The sequence below is a fragment of the Phallusia mammillata genome, chromosome 2 (assembly GCF_965637545.1).
Source record: "Phallusia mammillata chromosome 2, kaPhaMamm4.hap1.1, whole genome shotgun sequence".
Classification (NCBI taxonomy): domain Eukaryota; kingdom Metazoa; phylum Chordata; class Ascidiacea; order Phlebobranchia; family Ascidiidae; genus Phallusia; species Phallusia mammillata.
Window position 1 is genome coordinate 23,662,185 of NC_137253.1, and position 17,398 is coordinate 23,679,582.

General features: G+C 38.0%; 4 protein-coding genes across 5 annotated transcripts; 1 reads left to right on the plus strand and 3 right to left on the minus strand.

The window, feature by feature from the left end:
* Positions 1-17: 17 nt before the first annotated feature.
* On the minus strand, positions 18-2,895 carry LOC145212642 (D-glutamate cyclase, mitochondrial-like). The gene is made up of 6 exons (XM_080080841.1): positions 2,403-2,895; positions 1,874-2,146; positions 1,165-1,635; positions 641-1,105; positions 419-564; positions 18-353 (listed from the first exon to the last, which is right to left on the minus strand). Exons 1-6 carry the CDS (start codon positions 2,713-2,715, stop codon positions 210-212), a joined length of 1,812 nt encoding a protein of 603 aa, XP_079936967.1. The 5' UTR covers positions 2,716-2,895; the 3' UTR covers positions 18-209.
* Positions 2,896-4,219: 1,324 nt separating this feature from the next.
* Positions 4,220-7,774, minus strand: LOC145214986 (uncharacterized). Its single transcript, XM_080083636.1, has 7 exons — positions 7,593-7,774; positions 7,008-7,359; positions 6,305-6,577; positions 5,686-6,144; positions 4,929-5,297; positions 4,669-4,814; positions 4,220-4,597 (listed from the first exon to the last, which is right to left on the minus strand). The coding sequence occupies exons 1-7, from the start codon at positions 7,617-7,619 to the stop codon at positions 4,481-4,483; spliced, it is 1,743 nt and encodes a 580-aa protein (XP_079939762.1). The 5' UTR covers positions 7,620-7,774; the 3' UTR covers positions 4,220-4,480.
* A 1,216-nt stretch (positions 7,775-8,990) lies between these two features.
* LOC145215122 (FERM domain-containing protein 8-like) lies at positions 8,991-14,876 on the plus strand. 2 transcript variants are annotated; one of them, XM_080083778.1, is made up of 11 exons: positions 8,991-9,239; positions 9,299-9,400; positions 9,460-9,579; positions 9,680-9,779; positions 10,292-10,468; positions 10,820-10,955; positions 11,336-11,491; positions 11,649-11,748; positions 11,932-12,057; positions 12,608-12,633; positions 14,038-14,175. In XM_080083778.1, the coding sequence occupies exons 1-11, from the start codon at positions 9,071-9,073 to the stop codon at positions 14,107-14,109; spliced, it is 1,284 nt and encodes a 427-aa protein (XP_079939904.1). In that variant the 5' UTR covers positions 8,991-9,070; the 3' UTR covers positions 14,110-14,175. The 2 variants fall into 2 exon arrangements, with proteins under 2 accessions (XP_079939904.1, XP_079939903.1); XM_080083777.1 differs by lacking the exon at positions 12,608-12,633 and having other exon boundaries at positions 14,038-14,876.
* LOC145215123 (UPF0764 protein C16orf89 homolog) lies at positions 14,848-17,395 on the minus strand. Its single transcript, XM_080083779.1, has 8 exons — positions 17,170-17,395; positions 16,953-17,106; positions 16,771-16,880; positions 16,052-16,215; positions 15,780-15,939; positions 15,453-15,612; positions 15,347-15,393; positions 14,848-15,255 (listed from the first exon to the last, which is right to left on the minus strand). Exons 1-8 carry the CDS (start codon positions 17,393-17,395, stop codon positions 14,972-14,974), a joined length of 1,305 nt encoding a protein of 434 aa, XP_079939905.1. The 3' UTR covers positions 14,848-14,971.
* Positions 17,396-17,398: the final 3 nt, after the last annotated feature.

A 17,398-nucleotide genomic window follows, 5' to 3' on the forward strand; every position in this document is an offset into this window, starting at 1 on the left:
ATCAAACCAGGAAAAAGTATGTTTGAACGTTTAATTGACACCCAAAACGGACTTCAAAACAAATACTGCAGCAAACCGTTTGTCTTAATGAAGGCAGGATTTATCAGTTCCAGATCAGTTGTTCACACTATAACACCAAATTACACAGAAATTAGACCAAACAAATTAACTGTAATTGCAAAGTGTACAAATCAGCTATCACCCAGTCTTTACAACCCAGCAATTGTTCTCAGGTCTTTGATAACAGTGGCGTGCTGTTCATCGAAATACATTCCGTCGACTGACATTGCCTGATCAGGGCTTATACCATCCTGTATTCCGAAGTCTTCTATAACTTCCAGTATCTTTTTTTCCTAAACAGCGTTTCATCACAATTTAGTTGTAAATCGCCCAACGGACCTTGCATTTAACAAATTACCCTTGTGTAAGACGGCATGTACTTTTCCATGAACTTTGTGTCTGATGGAAATCCGATCGCTTTTCTTAAATACCGATCGTGGATGGAACAAGACTTAAGCGTGTATAACGCCAAGCCGAGTGCATAACATGCCCAGTTAGACACACCTAAATTAAACAAAACAACAAGTCACCCGGACTGCCACTGGTTAGGTTACATGAGCGAATACACCACATTAAATACCTGCAGCAAGCACAAGATCTGATGCAGTTACACAGGCCACTTTTTCACCCAATGGAATGTGCTCTCTTACTTTCTGGACAACTTTTCCCATCCCAAGCTCGTTGCCACCGTCACCAATTGCAATCGTAACAATATCAGAGTGATTAGAAGCCGCCTCAAATAGATCATCAATGGGAGTAAGGCGATCTGTGATATTCTTGCCTTTCATGCCGTAATAGCAACCATCTCTTGCCCTTCCACATCGTTCAGATGCAAGGACGACATCATAAAGACGGCCTGAATTGCACAGTTGTCCCTCCAGTGGTTGTTTTGGATGAAATGGAACTATTTGCAATTCTTTCGGCAATAAGCCCTCTTTATGACATCGTTTTGCGATGGACTGGTTGAAATCGAGTGTATGAGCATCAACAATTAACGTTACACTTTTTCCAAGACATTGAAGGGATGCTGCCAAACTAATAATACCTAAAAAAACTTTTACGTAAGTATTGCAGTAAAGGTAAACATTAACGAAACTACCTCACCTGGGAGACCATCTGTCTCATCTGGTGGGTCAAAGTCGTGAACTGGAAAACCAGTTATCAGTGCAACACTTTGCGCGTGTGAAAGAGCAAGACAAGCCTTGACAAAGTCTCCCTGTACAACCAAATGTTGAATTCCTCTACGGCCAGGATCTTGCTCTGTCGTGGCTGCCAGTTGATCAAGAGCAGCTAGAGTGCGCTTTGACAACACACTGTAGCTTCGGTTCTTCGCCGAAAACTGGACAACCTCAGACAGGGTTTCTGGTGGCTTACTATTTAGATCCGGGACTTCTTGCGCAACGTCCGTAACAAACATCCGTCCAGGGGCATGGGAAAAGGACAGGTCGATCTTGGCTGCCTTCAAAGCTTCGGTGCCGGTTATGCCACAACACCAAAATACGGGCACATAACCTTCTTCAACAACTGCTGTGTCTCCAAAATCAACTTGTGATAGGTCTTTAATTCCGAGAGAAGCTGTCGTAAAGCAAAAATTAGGCATACGAAGGTAGCTAAGGTAGTTAAAGTTAAGCAAAGTATTCGAACTGTTATCAAATCACAACGAAAAAAACGATTTAGTAATGTTTAATTATTAATACCGTATACATGTGTGCCATTTTCCAATCGTAACTTATATTTGTAATGCATTATGAACTAGCTGAAACTGTGCAAGGTAGTATATTTTTTAACAATAATCACAACATCGCTAGCGTACTTGGTGATCCGTAATGTACCGGGGCACCATGAACGTCGTCCAGAAAGTTGGAAAGGTCGGCCGCTAAATTAAGTTTGTTTTGGGGGACAGGCTGCATACTGACAATCATCTTGCATTTAAACGGACCACTAGCAGAACAGTCAAGGTTGGTTCTGTAGATGGCCACATTGTCTCCAGGTGGAAGGGGTTTGGTCACCCCGTTTTCGACCAACGTGTTTAAAAACGAAAAGCTACACCCGATGTAAAAAGTGACCATGTCCGAAAGGTTGAAATCTGTACGACAAGAGTAACACGAATTAAATAACTCACTAAAATATTATGTCTCCATACTTAAAACACTGGTGAATGTTTAAAACGCATATGCTTGAACAAGAAGGAAATAATTCGGCTTTCGTTTGTTGTGTATGAAAAGAGGAAGCAGCCTCGGATTGATGTAGCCTTTATGCTGTTAGAGCAACGCCCAGGAAATTGGCATACGGTTTAGCCCTAACACTTCCCACAAGTATTATACAGTTAAAAGAATGCCAACCTTGTAAACTTTCAACCTGAGATTCGGCAACGCCATTTCGGATTACCGTGTACAAAGGAAGATCGGTTCGAATATCCGAATCTTGGCACAAATCCGGAGCGTCGAACTCGCCCGGTTTGCTGGTGTACAGTAACGGTATGGCGCCAAAATTCTGTTTAGCAAAATTGCCAAAGTCCGCAGCAAGCGCACTGGGCAAGATTACAATATTTGCTTGCTTGTAACTTTCACAGTACAAGGTCGTTTTGAGATGCTTTAATTCTCCGCTCCTGATCAAAGCACGCACGGACGATGGTAATGCCTTACTGAAGTTCATCTGTTTTCTTTCCGATAAATATTATACTCTTACGCAAAAATTCTGTAAGACGAATATCAATTTATTTGTACCTCTTAGCAAGGGGTGTAACACATGTGTTACCCTGCTAAAATAGAAAAGCATATGCCCACAATATGAATAAGGCAATATACGTCAAATTTAAAATACATTACCACAGGGTTTTGTATTATGTCAAACTACCTTATCTTATGGTTTCCTGTACTTATAACCGATCCAAGAGCCACTTTGGATAAAAACATTGCGAAAGAAAGCCGATGGTGCAACTGCAATTTGAAACTGCTCTAAAGCCACCTTCCGTCCTGTTAAACTGTTTTTGACGTGACAATACGTTACTATGTCGTCACAAGCTCCAGCACAAAACAAACTCTCCAAAATTATGTTGTTGTTGAAAACATGATCATGCTTGCTTGCAACTGCACAATATCCCGAAGTAATTTACCCTAAAAAGATTTAGCACATATCACTTTAATACGAATGTTTGACAACAAATTGTGGCACAGAATCCAGATTGGAAAGTTTTTTCTGTGATGCGGAGGCTTTTTGAAAAAATAATTGCGTGGATTTTCAGCTAAATTACGATTTTTTTTCATATTTGATTAACAGGTGGATTTAACGATTGACGCAAAACCTCTATGCAACGCCTACAAGACCGACAAAAGAATAACAAAAATAAACTACGGATCTTTACCAGTTTTGCTCCATTGCACACGTAGCTGCTCTACTGAAAGCTAAACCATTTCATTTTCATGACGATGTAAAATGTTTGTGCCATTATATTCCTTTTTTTGTTGGATGCTTTTTGAATGCCCATGTCAGTTCAAGCGTGACGATCGTTGAGTTTCGATGCGCTTGACTGATTTAGATGAGTTGAGTGGATCTTTAGCAAAATAAAGCTTGTGGCGACATATAACTTCATTGTGCAACGCAAATATAAAATTTTACAGAAAAACTATCGAAGTTACCTATGGGAGTAGTGCGAAATTGCAAGGATAACACTTTTTTGCGCGGATTACAAGTAAAATTTCAAAATAGGTCATTCTTTCCAATCTAGCACCTACCCTACTACTATTTTTCCCTCTGCTTTATATTGTAACAGCTAACTAGGCAATGCAATTGTACTGATATTAGTTAGTTATATTTAACATGTCGTAACATACATTACACTTACAGTTTTCGGCTAACGCATGTCCTGCCTGAAATGCTGCGCTACCGGTGTCACAATGCTGCAGTCTCGTCTCGTTAGCTGCGATTTCAATAGCGTTACGCGTGTGAGGAAAAGAGACAATTTTGCTCTGTTTGAACAGCACTGGAGCAACGGTTTAGCAAATGGTTCACTTCAGCCGCTAGCGCCTGGCCGGCAGCAACAACAACTCACGAAACAGTTTGGCTGCGGTTGTCATCGAGGACTTGAAGCATTTTTGTCCTTGAATACTAAGCAATACAGGCTGTTAAAGTTTTCAGCACGATCAGAAAAAGACGGAAAGCCGTTTTTAAAGAGTCGGTTTATTGTATAAAGTAGAAAGTTATACATACAAAAAGGATGGTTGTGCTAAGCAACTACACTGTCCAGCAAGTAGCATAAGTGGATAAACCGCGTTTTTGACACACACTCGTTGGCACATAATTCCCTGTAAAATGACCCAAAGGCAAAGCACGGAAGAAATATTTGCGACTTTGAGACAAGACGAACAAAATTCAGGAAGTACAAACAAGTGACACACCCTAATTTGCAACAAGAACAGTGTCACAAACCAACCATCGACCTGATATCTTCATAAAAATCGAAACGTTTTTTGTCAAACTTGGTCTGTATAGGACTTGTTCTGCAGACTTTCTGTAAAATCTCATGCATCTCTTTTTCCTGAAAAGCGTACAAAAAAATAACTCGTGTCAGTGTCAACTTTAAGTTTACCACACAAAAATAAACTTTACCCTGGTGGAGGACGGCATATACTGTTTTGTGTTGTTGACATCGAAAGGAAATCCGATTGCTTTTCTCAAATATCGGTCGTGGATTGCACACGACTGTAACGCGTACATAGCTAGTCCAAGAGCACAGCTTCGAAGATCGGACGTTTCTAAACGCGTAAATTGTTATAGTGCGCAAATAAAGTACAAACAACTTGCCATACGTACGTTCATCAAATAATTTTAATAGTACTTGTTAATCGAACAACCGTAACTTTGTTTACCTGAACCAAACACAAAGTCCGCTGTGATACGCGGTGGGTTGTTTTTGTTCGTTGCAATGATGCTTTCTTTACTATTGGTGGATATCATAATGACTTCGGAAATGACGGCAACAAGCTCAAACACTTGGTCATACTGCTTCTGTTTGAATGTTTCTGGGGAAAGTATTACGTCGTAGTGGCGTTCTTGGTTTAGCTGAGCATCAAGCGGTTGGTCCAGTTGAAATGGAATCAGGTGTGGAACCTTCGGTAGTAAACCTTTCTCATGACATATTTCGACAATAGCTTTGTTCAAGTCGAAGGTGTTTGCTTCAACAAACATCGCTACACTTTTGCCCAGCGATTGAAGCGATGCTGCCACACCAAGCACATCTGCAAAACCAGCATGTGGAAAAGTCGACGCTTTATGATTTGCATTAGGCGACAAAATGAATCGTTTGATGTCATCGCCAGTAGCCTACTGAAAAAAGTAACATTTTGTACAGCGTTGGCAGTTACTGGTGTAACCTATGGTGTAACCAAAACAAAGCCCTCTTTGCGGTTCGATGAGTACTGCCAAAGTTTGAACAACGGTAAAATTATAAAAAACAAGCTGATAATTAGATCTGCCCCCTAGCTATCGGTCTAAGCCTTAATTGCTACAAAACCAATGTAAAACAATAAAGTGTCCTGGTGTTCACATCTTACTATCCATCTGCTTATAAACAACAGACAAATGAGGTTAAATTTGTGTATATGTATTGGCCAATCATGTACTTACCCAATAGTCCATAAACATCATTTGGCAAATCGCGATCGCAATTCATAAACCCTGGGAAAAATGCCAAACTTTGTGCATTGGACAGGGCTAAACTGGCCTTGACAAAATCTTCTGGTGCTTTATTTGTTCCAGACCTCTGTTTAGTTGCTGCTGCTGCTATTTTTTCAAGGACATCCAAAGTGCGCTTTGAAACGACGCTGTATTGTTGATTCTTCGCCGAAATTTGTACAACTTCCGACATAGCATCCTCGGGCATGTCTGTTAGGTCAGTACCTTGGGATGCAACGTCTGTAATGAACATATGCCCTGGAGAGTGTGTGAAAGACAAATCCACGTTAGCCGATCTCAAAGCCTCAAGGCCTGTCACCCCACAGCACCAAAACACCGGCACGAAACCTTCTTCTATATCTGTTGCGTCTCCAAAATCAACCTTCGATATGTCTTTGATTCCAATAGACGCTGGTATATGACAACAAACGCCAGTATTAACAACAACCAAAAGCACAACGATAGTATATGGAATATCGTTTTATTTAAAAAAAATCGTTTTAAAGTGAATTTAAAAGTTATCATATAATTAAACCGAGGCTGCAAACTTGTGTTTTACGCCTTTACGTACCTGGCGATCCAAAGTGAATTGGTGCACCATGCACATCCTTCATACAGTTAGTAACATCCGCTGCCATGTTTAGTTTGCTGTGGTGAACAGGCTGCATACTGACGACCATCTTGCATTTGAATGGACCACTCGGATAACAGTCTACATTCGTCTTGTACATGGAAACATTTTTACCTGGCGCCTTTGCACTGGTTACACCGTTTTCAATAAGAGCTTGGTAGAAAGAAAAGCTGCACCCAATGTAGAAAGTAACCATGTTGGACATGTCAAAATCTGTACATATAAAAGCTTTAAGTTTAAAAGCACGGTCGTTTCTGAAGTCAGATACACGTGAGTCTCTTATATGTAAATCTGTTATAATGCGTGATACGATGCAGCATAGGCTTTAGGTTGCGACTGTTAACCCAGAGACTGACGGCGACAATACACTGTAACTTTAGGCAAATGTTTTATTATTTTACCCAATTGGTGGAGGTTTACTAGATAACTGATACGTTGTAAGCTTAAATGCAGACTATCATACACAGCTGTGTCATGTTGTCCAAACAGTTAAAAATATACTGGGGTAGGGGGGTGACCAAACTGTAAATCAATAACCAAGATATAATTAATTTTCAGTATTTAACACATTCAAGGATTGTCACGCGCATATCGAAGATTATACTCTAATATGCAGTCAACCTATGCATAAACATCAAGTAACCTTTTAAGTGTTCGACCTCCGTTTCAACAACTCCATTCTTTATCACGGTGTACAATGGAACGTCTGTGCGAATATCCGAATTGTTGCATAATTCTGGAGCCTCAAAATCGCCTGGTTTACTGGTGTATAGCAAAGGAATGGAGGCTGAATTTCCCTTCGCAAACTTTTCAAAATCACTAGTCAAAGAACTTGGTAAAATCACGATGTTGGCTTGTTTGTAACCCTCGCAAAATAAGGGAGTTGCTTGACGTTTTAAATCTCCAATTCGGATTAGCTTACGGACAGTAGATGGTAATGCTGTTCCCAGGTCCATTTGTTTTTTCATGCACTTAAAACATGTACATTGTATAGCCTACAACGACAAAGCTATCATAAAATAGACATACGTGCTGCACAACGCACATTTTAGTTCCATTATTACAGCTTCGTATTTCTAAAGAAACAGCACCTGGTTGAAAATCAAACAAATGTACAAAGCTAATCCTTCCTGTCAGCGCGCAAACATTTATTTTGTGATGTCACTTACAACGCCCAATGAAACCAAACAAAACGATAGTTCGGTTCTAGCAAAATCCTTGCTTTTACCCTTGTGCTTTTCTGGTCGTGCAGCATTTTCAACAAACGTCACGGTCTGTTCGTGTACAAATGAAATGCGGATCATTGCGAAACTATTATGTTTGTTCCATCAAATCACGTTTCTTCGGTGCGGCATGAGCACTGCGTACCAGCCTGCAATTTTGCACTGAACCCTAATGCTGTTTTATAAGAGGAAAAACTGACTTCAAAATGCAGAATGAATAATAAAATAACACGCCACACTGTACCCATAAAGTAAAATCATGCTACTGGATCATTGCCAGCCAAATGGACAGGGCATTTCCTTTTTTCATGCGCACTATGGCGCAACAAAGAAGGCATCGTTACAGTGTGACATGTGATACAATGCAAGTCAAAAACGCCAATGATGCCCCTACACGTAACAACTTTCTCCGTGAAAAGAATTTGAAAGCAACTGGCTAATTGTTGAGAGTGCATTACAGGCCCTATAGCTTGACCCGCGCACCGTATGTTGCACGCCCTCTTGCATATTTTTTTTATGTACCCTATGTGACATACACTAGCTAGGCCCTGTATTTCTGACTCGCATGTCTCCAGGCATTGTTTAAATACCACGACAAACACAAGATAAACGCGCGCAAACCTTTAAACGTGTTTGCCAAGCGATTTCGCACGTATGTACTTCGACAACCATACTTTTTTATGTCCCATAATCCCATTTCCTATCAAAAGCACATTTATCGTATATCCGCAGAAAAAGATAGCTAGGATTTTATCTAATTTCCAATCCTATTTTGCACAGCTGTTAATAGCTACCGTTGGTAGTTATGTCGACAAAGTGATTTAATTTTTAGGATTGTAGTGTAGTGAGCAAAGTCAACGTGTCAACCCAGACAACGTGTCAACCCACGGAACAGAACTTATTTTGGAAATTGATCAATATAAAAACCTTGTTGTAACAATTAGTAGTGCTAATTTAGGTCAACAATAGTAGTGTGTACTGAAACGTATCACAACAAAGTCACGTGCGCTACATGTTCCGCTTGATGGCTTTTATGAGGAGAATTGGAATATATTATGTTAGCTTTTCTGTCTCTTACTTCGTTTCAGAGCAATGATGGTGTGTCACGAGTAATTTAAAGTATGCTGTGAAAATTTCGCATTTGCAAATTCATCTCATGTTTAGAGCCTAATAAGTAAATCGTGGTTTAACAACCGTAAACTTTTGGGAAATAGTGATGTGTATGCATATGAAATATGATTATGATACTATCTATGATTGTGTGCTAGTGTTACTTGCCAATGTGATAAAAAGGTTGTAGTTGGGTTTTGAGCACCAACTGGACAAGGTTAAGTGTGCGTTGTTTAGTCAGGTAGCATTGTGGGTAGCAAGTATTAGGGCTGCTGGATCCTGATAAAATTTTTAGTGTTGTTTTTTGTTTCAGGCAATTTAGTGACATTATGCTGTGTTAACGTATAATCTGTATTCAACACCATTACTCTCAATGGATGTCGTTATATACTTGTCTGACAACACAGGTCACCAATTTACACTTCCAAATGGAAAAACCACCCCAGCCTCACAACTTCTTCAAATTATGATCGCCACACTTAAACTTCCGGATGTTTTAGCTAAAAAATGTTTTTCTCTGTGGCTAAAATCTCCACTGCTAGGTAGGTCTTTCTTGGTTTTATTGTTATCACAAATTTTCACAGTGTGAATTTTTTTACAGATGTACAACTTAAGCCCCAACATATTCCGTTTCGCATGGTGAAGCAGTGGCCGATGTTTATTGAACGTTTTTCGATGTGTAGTGATCTTGAAAAATCACATGGTAGGTATGTTTGCTGTGTATGTAAGATGTCACTGTAAAATGTTTATGTGTTTGGACAGATGAGCCTGCCATACTGTTTAGACGAAACGCATTTTTAACGCGCGAAGAGGAAATGCAGATAACAGATGAATCTATTCTTGAAGTATTGCTTCTGGAAGCAAAACATAACATTCAACAAGGTTGTACATGTTTTTGCTTATGTCACAAATGATTGCTGTTCTACATACACCAGTAAATCATCTATGGCTCTTGTCAAACATTTTTTTGTACACTTTACAGGAATTTACCCTTGTGATGCTGAGGATATTGAACAGCTTGGTGCTCTACTTTGTCTTACTATGGAAGAAGCACCTGGAAAAGGGATTCAAAAAACTGCCAGGTAACTCAAGTTTGACCAGATATTTACTGTGTTCGTTTTTCTGCTGGAAGCACTTTATTTGTTTGTCAATGTAGTCATGTGGTTAATATAGTCAAGTGTATCATTAAGCATATGTTTTGTTCTACCTCAAGTGGTTGCTGCTCTACACAAGTGAAAAAAATCTTAATTATGCACACACAAGTTGGCCATAAGGAACTACTTCTTTTTGTTTGGGAAGAACATGACATGACTATCATTAAAATGATAACGTTTAATGCTAAAACCTTTTGTAGCTAAAAATTCATGATAAATGTTGGTTGCTAACTTGCTATATTAAGCAATCCCTGTATCACTCCAACTTTGAGCATTTGTGGAATAACCCATTATGTTTTGTTGTTGTGACATATTTGTTAACTTTACAAGAGACAGATGCATTTGTGCCACAAACAATAATGTTATAAAATGTGGCGAAAATACAGTGAATATAAACAAACATACATTTCACTGTCATTGTACTATTTGTTGTCTAAAAGGGAAAATCTGCCAACTTTAGTTCCTGAGCACATGGCTAAACCCAGAAGACATTTTCTCAGTCGACAGCAGTCTATGGAAGAAAGAATTATAAAATGTGCTAAAAAAGCATCACAAGAAAGAGCAGTCAACCCTACACTAGAGTTCATGAAGATTTGCTGGCAGTTACCTTATTATGGGTATGCTTCATTGTTATGAGCTATATCTGGTAACAACAGTTTAACTCAGTGGTCTTCAACCTGTGGGTCACGACCAGTGGTGGGATTCAGCCGGTTTGCACGGGTGCTATAGAACTGTCTCACGAAATGTGAGATCAGTGAACCGGTTAGCATTACTGGTTACAGTCAATGGACTTTTTGTGACAGAACAGATATGACTTTATGATAGAACCGGCTGACAAAAAATTTGAATACCACCACTGGTCGTGACCCCAAGTGGGGTCGTCTAAACTTTTTCTGTGGTTGCCATATTTATTCAATTTATTGGCATTAAAATTTATTACCAAAACAATGACACATTTGCTTTTGTAGAAGTGTCATGTTCCATGGTATGGTTGAAAGAGCACTTAACAGCACATTGGCATCATGGTTCAGTGCACAAACTGAAATACCAGTTCGGGCTGCGATCAACACCGATGGAATATGGATTATAGACATCCACAAAAAGGTTGGGCGTCTATTGTAAGAACTAATACAGTAGTAAAGCAGAGTTTGTTTTTTGCTATAATTTGTTTCTCTTTCTTTTAACCACTGGATGGTAATATTTTCAAAAGAGTGAACTTTATATGTAATAAATGAAAAAAGATAAGAAAACAATTTAGTCTGTCATGAGGTTGTGTGCACAACAAATATATAACAAGCCAGCTTATTGCCATAAAATTACCAGCAGTTGTAATGGCCTGGGGCTGTAGAATTTATGACATGAGTACATGACATGACTAGTGAAAAACTTTTAAACCAATTGTATTAAAATTGGGCTAGACAAAATACACATTTACATGCATTAGGAAAAAAATAACAGCTTTAAAGTGAAGCATGTTTTTATAGCATGTCCTGATTGGACTTTTGTATGATGAATTTAACTGGGAAGTGACAGACGGTCGAAGTGAAAATGCAGAGGAGGAACAGATCCCAAGTCTTTTTCTTGAATTTGATGATAAGAAAACAAATGAAAACCAGCTATTACAGATTATGTCCAAAGAGGTAATATGGGTGTCCTTCCTCGTATGTCAAATGATACCCCTGTAAATTTTCAAAATATCACATAGAATATATATGTATAAATCGGCAAGCAATCTGTTTAGTTGTGTACTTTGTTGTTCTGTCAAAATCTCAAAGTTTATTTTTCTGGGAAATGCAGGCCCCAATGATGAATTCAATGATTGAGACATGTATTGCCATGAAGCATGACAGAGAACAGCAAGAAACGGAGTCACAGACAGTAACTGATGGTGCTAAAGGTAAAGGGGGGAATTTTTTTTTAAATTTCCAAACCTATTTTAGTAATTTTCTATTCTATTTATTTAGCATAATATGTTGTTAAAAGGACATATTTTCCACATCTTTTGACTCTGGTTAAGTAAAGGTTCCAGAATTAGCTTTTAAATAAATAATTGACTAAAAAAATGGCTATGCATTACCAGGCAATTCCTCGAAGTCAATGGCAGCAGTTCTAAGTACCACAAGGGTCAGACCACTCTTTGAACGTCAGAACTCTGTAACAAAAAGTCACCCTGAAAAGCTGAATTTCACCAAACTTGTTGAACCCGGTGAGTGTTTGCAATAAATTGTTTATGCAACATGTACATTGTAGATGCTACATACATAACCGTAGTCTGACTATTACTAATGCTCATCACCTTTTATACCAATTTCAGTTTCTAGTGAAATTATCAATTACCTTTCATTTAGACGACATGTTTTTTTACTGCAGCATGTCATTAACTTTATTAGTCCAATTTTCTTGGCCAAATGTTGTTTTAATGAAAATTGATCTGTTTGTCTCATTGTAAACGCTGACATTTTCGGTAATCGCTCTGAAAATTGGTTTGTCTGTCCTGTCTCTGACTGCACAAATCCTCTGGCAACAATTATGTGCTCAAATTGTGTTTACACTTAAACCAGAGATTCTATTTCTTTTGTTAAACATCAATCAAACACCACTGGTGTGTTAACGCTGGATTGTTGATTGCCTGATGCACATAGCTGACCATCCAGTATATGAGAGATAGGCACTGTAGCTTTACTAATTTCCAAACACATTTTCCATACCAGATCTAAAATAGCTACATACATGCTTTATTCGCTTTTGTCTAACAGCAGCCAACTCTAAGCAAGCAGCAAAGGTAAGACCTGTTTTGTGGTGACATCGTTTCATGCAATGGTGGCATGAAGTGTCCATTAAACATGGGAAGAAATACAATAAAACTAAGTTGAAACTTTTATAGCTGAATATGTAAAACTGTAAAGGATGCTGTAGTCTAGTTAAGGAAAAAAGGTCATTCAGGGCAGTGTTTCTCAACCTGGGGTCGCGACCCCCCAGGGGGTTTCCAAGCACTTTTGAGGGAGCAACCCAGCGTAGGATGATTTTATCCTAACCAGAAAAACTTTCCCTGTGTTTTCTGTTTACCATAGTAACTCACAAGACAGTTTAATTTAGAATTGACACAACATTATTTGCGATTAAACATTTCTATGAATTTGTTTTTTGGCTTTTTTACATAAAAATCAGGACATATTAAAAATGTTCATGCCAATGTGAGTCATGACCACATTTTAAGGGTTTGCTGCAGAGCAAAAAAAAATTATAGTAAATGCATGATAATGACATTCTGGTAGTAACACTTCTTACATACGTTTTTAAAGGGGTCATGTTATGTTAGAAATCCTGCAAAAGGGATGGCAAAGTAAGAAAGGTTGAGAACCACTGATTTAGGGCATCTAGCAAGCCAATAACCATTTGTTTCCAAACAGCTTAACTAATATATAGCACCCAAAAAGTGTGTTCTGTTCCACACACACACACAGATGGCAATAAGTGTCACATGTGCATGACCTTATGTAACATATCTTTGAATCTGCCACTAACAGATCAATGAACTACATTGGCTGCGGTTATGCGATTGCATTTAATGAAAATAAATTTGTGTTGCCATAATGATATGTGCATGGAGCTGAAATAGATTTTCATATTGAGTCATTTATTGCAAGCAGTGTTTCATACCGGAACGGAACGAAACCAAATGACGTTATTCGTTCTGAGCAAATTATTTATTTCGTTCTGGAACGATATTTTCATTTCGTTCCGGTCTGACCGAAATAAATTTATAACGGTATTTTTCGGTATATCAGTCTTAACAAAAGAAATTTTTTTTGTGGTCTTTACAACTATTAAGCGAAAAAAGGAAGAAAGTTGCAACACACAACAATTATTGTCGGTAGTTGTTACGTCACATAACATTTGTCAATGATGGTCAAACGGATGTAAATTGTAGGAGCTTCAATTTTTATTTTAGTTCAACGGCGCGAATTTTCAGCAATTTTTTCGTATCAAATGTCCAGAACGAAATACCGGAATAAAATATAACGGTATTTCGTTCCGTTCCGGTATTTCGAATATTTTTTATTTCGGCCAAAAATTATTTATTTCGTTCCGGTATGAAACACTGATTGCAAGGTTGCAACTAATGTTTGGTCCCAATGTCTGATGGATCTTTGTTGTGAAATACTACAACGTAAATATGTTACAGGGGAGCAATCAGCATCATCCCCAACACAATCACACCCAAAAGCAGTTTCTTCAAACAAACGAGGATTTCTAAAGAAACTTGGAAGTCATCAAAAAATAATCACATCTAAAGAGGAACGAGATGAATTGTTATGATAAGTAGGACATTGGGATAACCTTTTTTAATTTAAGATGCACACTTTGTGAATCATTCCTTTTCATTATGTTGTATAAACTCAACTAAGATCCACTAAATATTCTGGTCATTTTTTGGTTTGTTTTTTTACCAGATGGGAGGCCATAGAGTAATGCATTTTTTTTCAATTTCAGCTAAATGCATTTAACTAAACTTTAGACCAATGTTGTGCTTTTGGTATCAAAATTCCAACAGCTAGGTGCATCCAAACTTTTCGTGCTAATTACATAAAAACCCTGATCGGGATGCGTCCCCGGGAGTATCCTGGGTTCAAACCCCGTGGAAAATTTTTTAAATTTTTGTTTGGTCATTGTATTTTTTATTTTTCATTGCTGTATTGTTGAAAAGCTCGGTTTATGATGTTAGCTCCCAAAAATTACCTTGAATAAGTTCATTTTTGTAGATATGTTTTACCAAAACCCAAACTTGGTGCTTCAAGACTAAAATTTTAAATATGAATTCTACCCACATTATTTTAGTTGTCTTGCACTTTTTATGCACTTATTTCCATTGTCATGTGTATTTATCCACATCAAGTGCTCTGTTAGTCCCAATTTTTCCTTTAACATCAAAATCATTTTCTGTACTACATATTGCGTTCTAGTACTACTGTAAAACGTAATACAAGTATTAAACTTGAGTAAAAATTGCTTGTTCTTGCTTTACACGTTTTTAAACACAGTGACATATACACAGCATTGCACTTAAATTCTCAAAACACACACATAAAAATGGCAGTAGTAGTAGTATGACAAAAATGCTAAATAACTCTGCTAACACTATGATTTTCTTTTCTGTTAAGTTTACGAAAAGTAAAATTTAAAAGCAGCATGACCCTTTTCTGAAAAAAGACTATCACACAAATTGCTGCAATGAACAAAAGAAAGTAAAAAAACATTATTGGTGGTGCGTTTGAAAAGGATCGACTGTTCCTGTTAAGATAAGGATCAAGCATATGCTTCTTGTAGATAGGGTCAAAGTAGAGTCTCAAATAAGTAGCAAGGAACGCTGCAGCAACTGCAGTTTTGTGTGTACTGCATCCATCTGTAAATATTAATGGTAAAACTGATGAACACCACACTTCATTAGACCTTAACAGGCCTTATAATTTCATTACACTAGAGTTAAAACTAACCTTCTAAAGTTGTATCCATTTGCAGTTTACGAGGTTTCCACTTCCGTCTAATTTAAACGATAGCGTTAAAAAAACACAAATGCAAACAACCAGCAACTGTCCCTACTTGCTAACATTAATCCAATACTCAAGCTCCTCAATGAATTGTCCATCTCCATCTTCACCATTTTCATAACATCCAGTTTGTGAGTTTTGCCATTGGAGAGCAACCTGCAACCATTCTGGCCGGACTGCGTCTAAAAATCCTATGCCTCCACACACAAATCCTGTGCAGAAAGTTTGTGTAAGGGAAAAAGCATTTAAATTAGGACAACAATGGTCATACTACAAGTAAGCAACATTGACACTGGAAATGTCACTCAAGAAGCAAGCGACAGGAAATATAACAATCAAAAATACTACACTAGGAAAATTCAAGATTTGTGTAAAGAACCTTGCTCAAGAAAGATATCTTGTTCCTCTTCTATAACGCCATCCATAGCCAGTGCCTCCATTTCCACCACAACACTTGCACATTTTAGTTTGATCACATCGTCAATTCCTTTGTAACCACTGTTAATTGCAGCTTGGTGGAGTTTTTCATGACAGCCATACTTAACAAAAACAAGCTTTGGTAAGCTTAATACATAAATTTTAAACGTTATTCCTATTTTTCGAGTTGTGTTTGGCAAATCCCAATAATCCATACAGTTCAGTAAGGTTTACCTTTGTCCCAAGCAGAATCCATAAAATCTGATGAGTAGTAAAATACAAGCTATGGCCTGGTGCAGACATCACATTCCAACAATTTCCTAAGCTACATTTTTCATACTGTTTTTTGCCAGCTATAGAATTCATACAAGTGTCACTGTCTGCCTCTGAAAGACCACCTAAATTGGAGAAAATGGTTTGTTAATAACCCTATAAGTGACAAAGGTATAGTTAATTTAGGTCAGTGGACAGTGATTCTCAACAATTTTGCCTTAGTGGACCCTTTTCGACTCTGTAATCTAATTGCGGCCCCTTTGAGTTTTGGGTATTTTTGTCCGTTTTTCATTAACAAGCAATCAAAACATGGTGCATAAAATAGTAACCATGTTTGGTCCAGGACCAAAAGTTCAATCCCTTTGTTTGGGTTGCAAACATCAGGAATCAACAAGACAGACAAATTGCTTTTGACATGGTTTTCTGCCGACAAGTTACGTCTGATGCATCGCAATATGGTTTATATGTCGTAATGCATTTGTTTTGTCGCCTATGAAGAATAATTTTAAACAAGTTTCATGCTATTTTAAAATGCTGAAGCGTATTTTTTTAAATTGTGAGTTATCAATCTTGTTGTGGGCGAAATAAGAAGTTGCAGTGGACCCCTCGGAAATGCTTTGCGGACCCCTGGTTGAGAGCGACTGATTTAGATCAGATTTTTCACTGATTAGATTACATACCATCAAAATCAACAGGAAAAACTTTAAGACTGTTGCGCACAGTAAATTGTGGTGTAAGTTGATATGCAGACCATTCGTCTTCCACCAAAAAGCTTGTTTCATCAAAATATCTGGAACAGCAAATGCCAACTTAGTATGTGTTTGAGTGAATTTCGGCACAAAACTATTTAACACATTCTTACTGTCTGTTATTGGCCTTAATGTGTTGCAAAGACTGCGCCACTGCATCTTTAGAAAGCCTGTAAAGGTTTTTTAACCTTCGGTGAAATGATTTATCAGTTGAAAATTCGGTATGGACCACCTTGTCGAACATAGACAAGGCCCTGTTTAATTCACCTGTTAATACATCATTCAATTACGGTGAAAAAAAACAAGCTTTATTGCCAATGCAAAGTTTACCTTCTATCACACGAAGGCCAAAAGCCAAATCGACTGTTGCATTGTGCATGTGCTTGGCAAAGTAAAGGACTATTTTTTCCAGAGCTCTTATTGTGTATTTGGGTGTCAACAAGCTTTCTCCCAATCTTGACTGAGCCAATGGTGATTGTTGGTAATTACGATGGTCTGTGAATGGTGCATGGACACACAAAACAGAAAACACTAAAATTAATGGAATTTCTTTCATGAT